General features: G+C 42.1%; 1 protein-coding gene across 1 annotated transcript; it reads left to right on the top strand.

Moving 5' to 3' along the window:
* Nucleotides 1–8,231: 8,231 nt before the first annotated feature.
* LOC139841278 (uncharacterized) lies at nucleotides 8,232–9,050 on the top strand. Its single transcript, XM_071831503.1, has one exon. It carries the CDS (start codon nucleotides 8,232–8,234, stop codon nucleotides 9,048–9,050), a length of 819 nt encoding a protein of 272 aa, XP_071687604.1.
* Nucleotides 9,051–13,664: the final 4,614 nt, after the last annotated feature.

Genomic DNA, 13,664 nt, shown 5'->3' with positions numbered 1-13,664 from the left:
CTCATACATGGGTTTTATGTACAACATTAACCCAAACCCTAACCCTTAAACATATTTACTAGAGAAATCAATTTTAGGGCTTACCACCACAATCAAAACGAAGCTAACGAGGAGATGAACAACTTCAATGCTCGAGCTAGAACCCGAAACAAGCTTCTTCCTCTCCTATTTGAGCTTTCTCACACTTAAGAGCACTCTCTCTCTAGAATTAAAGTAGATGATGTTTGGTGGTTGTGAATGGAGTAATGAGACTCCCAAAACTGATCTAGGGCTTTAAAATTCGTCCAAGAAGTGAAATTACCAAAATACCCATCTAAAATAATTAATAGCAAAAAGACATGCCTGCCAGCCATTCTGGACGGCGTCCAGGTCTTCAAACTGGGACGGCGTCCCAAATGTTTGGACGGCGTCCAAACCCAAAAAGAAAACAGGATCTTACAACTCTCCCCCACTTGAACCGGATTGCGACCTCGCAATCCAAGCCGCATGACACGAGGGAAGATAAACTAACATGAACTCTTCGGGCTCCCAAGTGAACTCAGAACCTTTACTTTGCCGCCATTGAACCTTGAAAGTTCTCACCTCTTTATTCCTCAACATTTTCACCTTCTCGTCAAGGATAGCAATCGGTTCCTCGACATATTCTAATTTGTTGTTTAGCTCGATCTCGTCTAAAGGCATCCATGAGGAATCATCCGCAAGACACTTACGGAGGTGGGAAACATGAAATGTATTATGGATCCCCGCAAGCTCTTCGGGTAATTCCAATCGATATGCAACTTCACCAACACGAGCTGAAACCTTGAACGGCCCAATAAACCGAGGAGCTAACTTTCCCCGTTTTCGAAATCGAATAATACCCTTCCATGGCGAAACCTTAAGCATCACCATATCGCCTTCTTGGAACTCAATCAATCACCTACGTCTATCGGCATACGACTTTTGCCTATCTTGAGCCTTCTTCAAATGTTCCCGAATCAAATCGATCTTGCTATTTGTCTCTAAAACCAAATCGGTACTCCCGATCTCTCTTTAACCCACTTCTCCCCAACAAACGGGAGTTCGACACCTACGCCCATAAAGCATTTCGTAAGGTGGCATCCCGATACTAGTATGATAACTATTATTGTACGAGAATTCCACTAAAGGCAAATGCTCATCCCAGCTACCAGCGAAGTCAATGATGCACGCTCGTAACATATCTTCCAAAGTTTGATTCGTACGTTCGGTTTGACCGTCCGTTTGAGGATGATACACCGTGCTCAACTTCAATTGCGTACCCATATCTTCATGAAACTTTTCCCAAAACCGAGATGTAAAACGGGTATCTCGATCCGAAATAATTGATATAGGAACCCCATGTCGCGAGACCACTTCCTTGATAAACAACTTAGCCAAGGCCTCCGACGATATCGCTTCTTTAATGGGAAGAAACAAAGCGCTTTTTGTCAATCGGTCAACTATAACCTAAATCGAATCGAATTGGGTTCTCACCGTTTTAGGTAACTTTGTAATGAAATCCATGGTAATGTGTTCCCATTTCCACTTCGGGATTTCTAACGGTTGCAACTTACCATACGGATTTTGGTGTTCGGCTTTTACTTGTAAACACGTGACACATTGCTCAACATACTTCACAACATCACGTTTCATGCCCGGCCACCAATAATCTTTCTTCAAGTCAAGATACATTTTCGTCGCGCCCGGATGAATGGAGTATTTTGACTTATGTGCTTCATCAAGTAGCACTCGTCGGTAATCACCCATCTTAGGCACCCACACCCTTCCTTGGAAAGACAACAAACCACGCGGACCCATAGTAATAAACTCCGATTGGCCCACGATTCGCTCCGTATGCTTGTTGTAAACATAAGCCTCTATTTGAATCTCACCAAGCTTTTCAAGAAAATCGTTGGTAATAATTAAACGTAACGACCCCACTTTTATCGCCGGATGTTGACTCTTTCGACTCAACGCATCCGCGACCACATTCGCCTTACCCGGATGATAAAGTATTTCATAATCGTAATCTTTCACCACATCCATCCACCTACGTTGGCGATAATTCAAATCTCGTTGATTAAAGAGATGTTTCAAACTCTTATGATCCGAATAAATCGTACACTTGACACCATACAAGTAATGGCGCCAAATTTTCAACGCATGCACAACCGCCGCCAACTCAAGATCATGAGTCGGATACCTCGTTTCATGTTCCTTTAATTGTCGAGAGGCATAAACGATGACTTTACCTCTTTGCATTAGAACACACCCGAGACCATTTAAGGAAGCATCACAATAAACCACCATGTCTTCAACACCTTCCGGTAACACTAACACTGGAGCTTGACACAACTTCTCTTTTAACAATTGAAAAGCAATTTCTTGTTCGTTCTCCCAAACAAACCTCGCATTTTTCCTTGTCAATTTCGTCAACGAAGAAGCGATCTTAGAAAAATCTTGGATAAACCGACGATAATAACCGGCCAATCCGAGAAAACTTCGGATTTCCGTAGGCGTAGTCGGTCGTCCCCAACTCTTCACCGTTTCGATCTTCCCCGGATCTACTTGAATACCGTTTTCGTTCACAATATAACCAAGGAATTGAACTTCCCTTAGCCAAAATTCACATTTGGAGAACTTTGCATACAACTTCTCCTTTCGTAGCGTCTTCAATACTTCACGCAAATGATGTTCATGTTCGTTCATACTTTTCGAGTAGACTAGTATGTCGTCAATGAACACTATTATCGACTTGTCCAACATAGGTTGGCACACTCGGTTCATAAGATCCATGAATGCCGCCGGTGCATTCGTAAGACCAAAGGGCATAACTACAAACTCATAATGCCCGTAACGCGTTCGAAAAGCCGTTTTCTCTATGTCTTCCTCACGGACCCGCATTTGGTGATAGCCGGACCGTAGGTCGATCTTAGAGAAATACGTTGCACCTTGAAGTTGATCAAATAAATCGTCAATCCTAGGTAATGGATAACGATTATTGATCGTCACTTTATTCAACTCACGGTAATCAATGCACATACGCATACTACCATCTTTCTTCTTCACAAATAACACCGGAGCCCCCCACGGTGAAGCACTCGGTCGAATAAAACCCTTCTTGAGCAATTATTGAATTTGATTTAACAACTCTTGCATCTCCGTTGGCGCTAAACGATAAGGAGTTTTAGCAATGGGGGTAGCCCCCGGAACCAACTCAATGCGAAATTCAACTTGTCTTTCCGCCGGAACACCCGGTAATTCATCCGGAAAAACGTCTTTAAATTCACTAACCACCGGAATTTCATGAATGAGTGGTGGCTCATTACGAGTATCAACAACATGAGCAAGGAAAGCCATGCCACCGGTAACAACGAGACGACGTGCCCGTGCAAAAGTGCATATCGGCACCGGTCTCCTTCGCTTATCACCATGAATAATCAACTCTCCCCCACTTGGGGTCTTCACACGAATAAACTTATCATGGCATGCAATATCGGCTCTATAACGATCGAGCCAATCCATACCAACGACAATATCAAAATCGCCCAAGGTCATTGGAATAAGATTAATTTTAAAGGTTTCGTCACCAAAAACAACATCACAATTTTCACACACATCAACCACTAGCACCGTCTTGCCGTTCGCTATTTCGACTTCTACCGGACGACTCAACTTAGCTAATGGTCTATCAAGTTTAGGCACAAATTTAGGAGACACAAACGACAAATTTGCACAGCTATCGAAAAGAATCCTTGCCGGATTAGAATTAACCATGTAAGTACCTGAGACAACTTCGTGCGATTGTTTGGCTTCATCATTGGTCATCAAATAGTTGCGACCCCTAGCCGTACCCGCCGCCTTCTCTAACCGTTTCACATTGTCGTTTCGCAAGTCGGGACACTCCGGCTTCTTATGCCCTTCTTTGCCGCAATTAAAACAAGTGACTTTGTTTCCGGAACGTGGTTTCGGACACTCACGAGCCATATGACCCGGTTGCCCACAATTGTAGCACGTATAAGAAAACCCGCCGGTAGTGCCCTTCTTTGCACTATTGACACTTTCGGCCCCCCTCTTGCTCTTGCTCTTCTTGCTTGAGGCGTTAGAGTAATTAAAACCTTCAAATTTTCTTTTGGAAAACATGAAATCACTCTTTCTTGGAACCTCCGGCTCAAAACCCCGAGCCAACTCGAACAATTCATTAAAAGACTTAGCCATACCCCGACTAATCTTCCCCTTGTACTCATCATTCAAAGTACGGTAGAAATTCTTCATGAGCTTATGATCATCACCCACATATTCTGGGCAAAAACGAGTCTTTGCCAAGAATGTAGACTTAAGAGTAACTAAGTCCATTGAGCCTTGTTGCAAATGGTGCAACTCGTCCCGGATTCTATCGAGATCGGAAGAAGTTCGGTATTCCTTGAAAAACTCCTTCTTAAACTCTTCCCACGTCAAGCCCATACATTATTCCTCACCATACAAGTTGATTTTATCGTCCCACCACAACTTAGCTTCTTCGCGTAACATGCTAGTACCATACCTCGTCTTCTTTTTGGGAGGACATTCCGCGGTACGGAAAGCTCCCTCAATATCGGAGATCCAACAAGTACTTTTCAAGGGATCTCGCACCCCATTAAACATCGAGGGTTGAGCATCCTTGAAGTTCTTGTAGTGGAAGTCCCGCCTTCCTTCGCCTCCTTCGCCGCGAGGATAGATATTCCTAGCGTCAAGGGCCTCTTCGATAGTGGCCTTCATTCGTTCATTTATCAAATCGGTCACCTGCCCATCGACCGAATCTTGAAAGACCTTTCGGACGTCCGTAAGAAAATCCGCTTTTAACTTTTTAAAGACGGCCTCAACCTTGGCCGAAAACTCGGCGTCCTCGCTTGTACTTCCGTTATCATGATCGGGACCGTTTCTCGTCTTCATTCTATAAAACGAAATAGGTTAAACCACAAAACGAAAGGACAATTACATGTGTATATACATATATGCCACACTACTCCATCTCGCTCAACAATCGTCGTACATTGCTTGTTTAACACGATTTGCACCCGTAACAACGGTAGCTACTCGTTGTTACGCGAGCACGTCGCCTTCACTTGCTAGTACAACGTCCGTCTTGCTTGATGATTGCTAAACACAACACAAAACAATTAGCACAAGGTTAATTCTCATAAACCAAAGCACTAACAATTCCCGATTAGACCCAAAGTCCTACAAGTCCCGCATAAGGCGCTCACACAATAAAGTTTAAGTCTAGGCACCTATCTCAAGTCGCCTAAATCCCTTAGACCATGCTCTGATACCACTTGTAACAACCCGACTTCGTAAACTCAAAACGCGTACCAAATTTTTTTTTTTTTGTATGTCAGTGCATCTGGACGGCGTCCAGAATCCTGGACGGCGTCCAGCTCAGAAAGGTGGGACCGCGTCCAAAGTTTGGGACGGTGTCCAGCTCAACACAACTGGGACGGCGTCCAAGCAATTGGGACGGCGTCCCAATGGTCTTCCAGCTACTGATCACGGGTCCAACTCACACGAGCGGAAAACCCGCTTCCCGACACTTTCAAACGAAAACCTTTTTACCACAAGTCAATATGAGTGAAACTAAGAGATTTTCATCATCAAATCAAGTTTTACATCAACGGGCCCACATCGCCCATTTTACGAGTTTCGTTCAAAAATAAAAGTTTCGACCAAATATAAGTTTAAGTTCCAAACGACACTAGAGCATGGTGTTTGGGGTTAAACTACCCAATCTCGGTCGAACTCCAAAAGCTAACACCCAAAAGCATCCCCTAACAAAAAAAGCGGGAGATCACTAATCCAATTGAACGCTCTTACCCTTGTCAATGCCCGTGCCTATAAAAAAAAGGTAAACAACGAGAGGGTAAGCAAAGCTTAGTGAATGCAATAATTATACGAATACATATATAATTATACCTACTTGCATACACTTACACAACCGCAAACATGCTAGCATACATCATTAGCTTATCGTCACCATAACAAGCTATAATTCACCAATACCCCCAAGCTAGCATAACAACCGCATATAAATATAACTCGAATAATATAATATGCTTACAACGCAAATAACCATGGTTAACCAATAGTACAAGGGAACGGCGCTCGCGAAAACGCCATCGGTGTTCATAACATCCGTTAGGGCACTTAACACCTCGCACCACTAACCCCTAGGGTGGCACCTTAACACCTCGGCACTTCACCCCGAGTGGCATCTTAACACCTCGATGCTTCACTCATTATTTTACGGAGTGGCGTCTTAACACCTCGACACTACACTCCTAGGTGGCATCTTAACACCTCGATGCTACACCCGAGTGGCATCTTAACACCTCGATGCTACACTCTTCACGTGAAACGTGGTGTCTTAACACCTCGACACTACACCTTTCACGCTACAACAAATAGATACATTATATACATACGCATATAATTATTCCACTCACCTCAAAGTCTTCGTGTAAGATAACCGAACTTGCAACGTCAATGTAACGTACCTATTACATTTTAGCACATAATCAATTCACAACTCAAGTCGTTCAAGCAACTCGCTTAACAATCTAGAGTCTTTTGACCCTAAGTGCAATCCCGACCCATTTTGCACCTTTAACCCTAATAATGGGTTAACTTCACCAAAAACCCTAACTTTAGCCAATTAAGGTCTTAACACACTTTTAACCACAAAGTTAACTCGTTTTCATACATGCAAGACAACCTAGGTCATCAAAGACCCATTTGACCCATTTCTAGGTCAACACACCCATTTGGGTCACCCACAACATTAACTATAAGTGTATTAGTATTTACTTAGGTCTTTAAGACCCATTTACACCATTTACCCTTTCAAAACCCTAAGTTAGTCACCATTTGGGTCTTCATGACCCAAACTTACCCAAAACCCCCAAATCACTCATACATGGGTTTTATGTACAACATTAACCCAAACCCTAACCCTTAAACATATTTACTAGAGAAATCAATTTTAGGGCTTACCACCACAATCAAAACAAAGCTAACGAGGAGATGAACAACTTCAATGCTCGAGCTAGAACCCGAAACAAGATTCTTCCTCTCCTATTTGAGCTTTCTCACACTTAAGAGCACTCTCTCTCTAGAATTAAAGTAGATGATGTTTGGTGGTTGTGAATGGAGTAATGAGACTCCCAAAACTGATCTAGGGCTTTAAAATTCGTCCAAGAAGTGAAATTACCAAAATACCCATCTAAAATAATTAATAGCAAAAAGACATGCCTGCCAGCCATTCTGGACGGCGTCCCAAAATGTTGGACGGCGTCCAGGTCTTCAAACTGGGACGGCGTCCCAAATGTTTGGACGGCGTCCAAACCCAAAAAGAAAACAGGATCTTACAGAGACAAGGTGAAGAAACCGCTTGAGCCTTTCGCGACGTCGGAGAAATTAATCAGGGAAATTGCAACACACCCGTTACCCGCTGTCCTCACAACGCCCCTCACGTTAGGCATGTATGATGGGAGTGACTACCCAGAGGATTTCATGCAGCAGTTTGAGCACGCAATCAAAACCCAACACTGGAACAACGCTACAGCGTGCCATATGTTCCCGGGACAATTCCGATCCAGTGCTCGAGAATGGTTTGCTAAGTTACCACCGCTAAGAGTGTCCAGTTTTGCTGATTTGAGAACAAAGTTTATTCAATGCTTTCAGAACTTTAGGAGGATAGAGTTAACGCATTTAGACGCACACAGAATCAAACAGAGACCACGTGAGTCACTGTCTTACTTCACTACCAGGTTAACGTCCGAATGCCAGAAGATACCTGATTTTCCAGAATCACAGCAGATCTCCACTTTTATAATGGGGATATGTCAGATCAGGCACTTGTCGTTAGTTAATTCCATGAGGCGGAAGTTACCAAAACTTTCGTAGATGCCGTCAGAATGGTACGCGACTATATTCAATCCAAAGATTGTGCTGACGCAACTGTTGCGGATCATAAGTTTGGCAACAAGGATGACAAGGAGGATAAGGGTAACCGTCGCTACCAGCATTCTTGAGGACGGTACAAAGGCAACAACGGAAGCAGCAGTAGAAGCCGTCCCGGAAGTATATTCGATAGCCGTAACCACCACCCTTATGAGAAATATGGCACCAAGAGATTGTCGGCAGAGGAAGAACCCCTCATCAAATCTTTGTCCAAAACTCCCAAGGAGATCTTGGCAATGGAAGAAGTAAGCAGAGATTTCCCGCCACCCAAACCCATGAAGCCACGCTTCGAGGTAGACCAAAGCCAATACTGCATTTTCCACGAGGATAAGGGACATGACGTCGACGACTACCAGGAACTGAAGAAGATTATCATTGAACGACTTAAGCTAGGGGAGTTTAACCCTTTGAAACCTTCAAACAAAGGAGGTTCCACAACTAGAAAGTTTGCATGGAAAAAAGGTAAAGATAAAGCACCTGAAAAACACATTCACATGATACAAATGTGGCATTCAGGTCACGTTAGGAAAGCCAAAGCGCTAGAAGAATGGGAATGTGCACCAATCACGTTCCCAGCATTTTGGAAAGTCTGTCCGAAGAACTTACCTTTAACAGTCACTGCTAAGCTCGGACGCTGTCGCGTATCACGAATCTACATTGATACGGATAGCGCTGTAGATGTTATCTACACACATTATTTTTTGCAGTTACCACAGGACGTGTGGGATAAGGTTAAACCGTCGTTGCACCCCGTCGCGGGATTTACAGGTGAAACAACTTGGCCTTTGGGATGTTTAAGTATTGAGGTAAAGTTAGGAGATGATCACCGGTCTTGTACCGTACAGCTGACGTTTGTGGTGGTTCGTAGCCAATCCAAGTACAACGTGATTCTAGGACGAACAACGTTACAAGAGTTGGGCGCCATACCTTCTACGGTTCATGGAATGTTGAAATTCCCCACCATGGCAGGCGTTGTAACTTTATTTTCGGATCGCGCCCCAGTTTGCGCTGAGGTTAGTCAACCTGTTATTCAGACGACACCCATAAAACAGTAGGGAGCGTCATAGTCAATCTTGCATTTCCCGAGAAGATCATCAAAATTGGTAACACTCTTTCGGAGGAAACTAAAAGTGCCCTATGTGAATTGTTATCCAACAACACGGACATCTTTGCCTGGCAAGAGTCAGACATGACAGGAGTTCCAAGGGAGATAGCGGAACACCGTTTGAATGCAAATCCAACCATAACACTAGTAAGGCAGAAAAAGAGAGGAATAGCACCGGAACGCAACGCGTTTCTACCCAGAGTGATGGAGAAGATTGTTGATGCAAACTTCTTAAGGGAGGTCCGCTACCAAAACTGGGTGGCAAACCCAGTCCTAATCAAGAAAGCTAACGGATCATGGAGCATGTGTGTTGACTTCAAATATATCAATAAATCATGCCCAAAGGATAATTATCCGTTACCGAAAATTGATTGGAAAGTCGAGTCGCTTGCTGGGTACCGCTTCAAATGTTTCCTCGATGCTTATAAAGGATACCATCAAATCCAGATGGCTGAAGGAGACGAAGATAAGACATCATTCCACACCGACCATGGCATCTTTTGGTACACCAAGATGCCGTTTGGACTAAAGAATTCCAGAGCAACGTATCAGCGAGTGATTGACGCTGCTTTCAAACGCCAGATCGGACGCAACGTTGAAGCTTACGTTGATGATATTGTGATCAAGAGTCATACGGAACTTGCTCTCCTTAAGGACATCCAAGAAACATTTGATTCTTTGAGAAAGATTAATATGAAACTTAATCCAGAGAAGTGTAATTTCGGTTTTGAAGAGGGCAATTTCCTTGGTCACGTTGTAACGCCACGCGGCATTAGGGCAAATCCAAAAAAGATTCAAGCTGTAGACGACATGGTAGCACCACGAACGAAGAAGGAGGTTCAAAGTTTATATGGGAATCTGGCAGCGTTATCCAGGTTCCTGTCAAAAGCAGCGGAACGATCGCTACCGTTCTTTCAAGTATTAAAGGCGAGTATAGGAAAAAGTTTCAATTGGACACCAGAAGCAGAAAGCACCTTCCAGGAAATGAAAGCCTTATTCAAAACCCTACCTACGCTAACAGCTCCGGTATCGGGTAAAGTATTCGTTTCGGCTAACGGTACCAACGTTGTGTATTTGTTCACTAACATTTTCAAAATTTCAGGAGAAACTTTGACTGTGTACTTAGGAGTGGGTGCCGAAGCAATCAGCTCAGTACTCATAGAAGAACGTGATGGGAACCAGATGTCAGTGTACTTCGTCAGTAAAGTTTTGCAGCATGGCGAGGTCAACTACAACCCTGTTGAAAAACTTGTCTACGCTTTAGTTCATACCACAATGAGGTTAAGGCGGTACTTTCAAGTGCATCACATTTTGGTGCTAACTGATTCACCTATCAAACAGGTAAGATGCCATTGGAACGCACAAGTTCAACAAAGAACGTTTCTTACATTCCCATTGCAGGTTTTAAGCAAACCGGAGATGTCTAGCCGAATGGCGAAATGGGAAATTGAACTGGGAGAACACGATATCAGCTACGCACCGAGTAACGCTATTAAGGGACAAATCCTGGATGATTTCATGGTGGAATTCATCAATCCGGGTCCACTGAAACTTATTGATGAAGCTACACCCCATGCCGTGACATGGGAACTGTTTACTGACGGAGCGTCTAGTTCAGAGGGAGCTGGTGCCAACTTGATACTCACCAACCCAGATGGCAAAGAACACACTTACTCCTTACGGTTTGCATTCCCCGTTTCTAACAATGAAGCCGAAGATGAAGCGTTACTTTCCGGGTTACGCATAGCAGAAAAAATGGGTATTAAGGCATTGAAAGTTGCGGTTGATTCCCAGCTGTTAGTGAATCAACTGAACGGAACTTTCGAAGCCAGAGACCCAGCCATGCAAAAGTATTTGAAACTAGCAGAGGAAATGGCCAACAAGTTCGACTCTTTTTCAATCACACAAGTGCCACGGTCAATGAACAAGAAACCTAACGCCCTCAGCAAGCTTGCTTCGTTGAGGTTCAACCACTTTGCTAAGGAAGTATGGATTGAATTTATCGAACAAAAATCTACTGATGTGGTACAGGTATCAAGCCGTTGCGCTTATAAAACCTAAACGCCACTACAATTTATTGGCAAAACGTGCTCAGGAATGATCAGTTTTCCTTAATGTTTATAACGTGATGTGATGCAGGTGGCAATGTCAGTGGATGATGTGGATGTAGCGACCCAACCAAATCATGTTTGACGGCGCCGTCTACGTAGGTCCCATTTCATAGTCATAAGTCTTTAAGATAACGTTTGACCAAAAAACATGTTGCATTCATTTCATAAGTATGGATGTTTCAAAGTTTACGAAGTAATTCGACAACTAGTTACAAATCAAGTTTAAAGTACAAATGAAACATATGCGATACAATTTGAAAGTAGTCAAAAGACGCTCCACGTATGCAAGTATACTTGACATCCAAAGCAAGTATCAAAAAGAATGAGCGGAAGCATGTATCATTAAGCATTCAAGGACCTGAGAAAACATAAAAGAATCTATCAACGAAAACGTTGGTGAAATCATAGTTGTATGCATAAAGTATATTTGTATCACAAGGTTTAGTATAAATCGTTTATCAAGCGTATACATCTCAAAAGATGTGTTTGTATCACGAACACCCAATTATCAAGCTTAACTGAATCTTACCTCTGCATAATAGTGTTAGAACCTACACTATACATCGAAAGTACATTTCATTCCTCTGAATGAGGGTTCGTCAAACCCGCATGGCCACACAACATAATTTCTCGCTTACACCCTACAAGTGTAACTAATGATAATTGAACTTGAGGATTTTCGTTCTAACTCGTATGTCTCTTTGCTTTCGTATAGTATTCAAAGTATCAAAGTATGAAAAGTATATATATACATGTGAAAAGTATATATAAGTATGTAATGTATATGTTTTCTCATCCCACGGTTTTAAAAGTATAAAAGTATTTAAGAAGTGGGGCTATGATCTCACCTCGAGTGTATGAATGTAAATTTACTCCAACAAGTAACGTGTGCAAGAACAATGCTAGTCTCGACCTAAACAAATAGGTTGTATCAATAACGATAGTCACGATTGGTCAAAGATGTTCAATTAGTCCTATGGCTCAATACGACTCGATTATGTAGCATGTGAATCAAATTGTCAAGTTTCATGCAAGATGCAAGTATAGAATCATGTTAGAAAGATTGCATAATCATTTGGTTAAGTTTGACAAAAAGTCAAACTTTTGTCGGTCAAAGTCAACGAAAAAGTCAACGCGTTCGGGTCGGGTCCCGAACTATTTTTTTGAGGTTAGGAGTCATATATAAGTATGTTAGAACAAGTTACATGTGAATCGGAGGTTCATAGCATGCCAAACATTTTTTGTATAATTGACATGTAGGTCAGAACCTGAACACGCCTTAGGTCGCGCCGCGACCCAAGGCTGCCGCGCCGCAGCATTTAACGGGTGCTGGTACCCGGTCAGTTTCAATTGTTCAAGTCTTTTTCTGAAATTCGATCAAACACAAATCACAAACCGTAAATACTTATGACACGCATCTTATATCGTTGGAAAGGTAATTTGACAAAGAACGCGACTAAGCACATTTCGTCAACCAAAAACATCAATTGCAATAATCGACTTTCCAACTTAAATGCCAAATTAATGCTCATCATTTAATGTTCAAGTTCATAAATGCACATTTATGATTCGGACATTTAATGCATACATATAATACGCCGTTTTGTAGATAATCAAGCATGTAATTCAACTAACTACTTACTAACAATAATTCATGGCATTCAATGCATCAAATATGCATTTAAAGATCAACAAAACCCTAACCCAAATTCACCAAAATCACTAATCAAGTTTATGAAGTTTTCTAAAGCAACCTACACATCAAATTGAAGTTAGTGATGTTAGGAACACATTTAATACATGCATTTATAACATTTAACATCATTCAGACAACCAAATCACCAAATCAAACACACCAAAGTTTATGTTCATGCTAGTTACTTCAAATAACAAAATCGAACATATAAATCATATATTCATGTTAGACTTGAGCCATAGACACTAATTAACAACTTTATAACTTATAAAAATCAAGAACACAAAATCTAGTGATTTTAGAAAGTTATCCAAATGAGATGTAATCGGTATGGAATCGAAGAGGAAGTTGCAAGGATTCCAAAAATGTAATTTGTTTTGATTGATGCTTGCTCGATTTGATTTAGATGATGATTTCTTGGATTGGTGTTTGAGAGATTTTGTGGAAGTATTAAAGAAAAAGGGAAATGAAAGAGATAATGAATGGATGAGAGTGAAGGGTTGACTAGTTGACCTAGTCACCTCTTTGCTCTCTTGGCAACAATGGTCCCTTTAGTTCGGTCCAGCCCGGTTGGGGTTGTCAAGCCCGATAGATCTATCAACAGGATTCGCGTTTACACTGGCCCATGTAAATATTAGCTACCAAGTATAAAGAAATATGCCATGGTACAACTCAACATAGAATTTATTTTTGATCACTTGTGTCCATAACGTAAATCATAAAATGCATGTATTCTCATCCCAAAATATTTAGAGTT

Source organism: Rutidosis leptorrhynchoides, chromosome 4 (genome assembly GCF_046630445.1).
Source record: "Rutidosis leptorrhynchoides isolate AG116_Rl617_1_P2 chromosome 4, CSIRO_AGI_Rlap_v1, whole genome shotgun sequence".
Lineage (NCBI taxonomy): Eukaryota > Viridiplantae > Streptophyta > Magnoliopsida > Asterales > Asteraceae > Rutidosis > Rutidosis leptorrhynchoides.
Note: the sequence above shows the minus strand (reverse complement) of the source record. Positions and strands in the feature narration are given on the sequence as shown.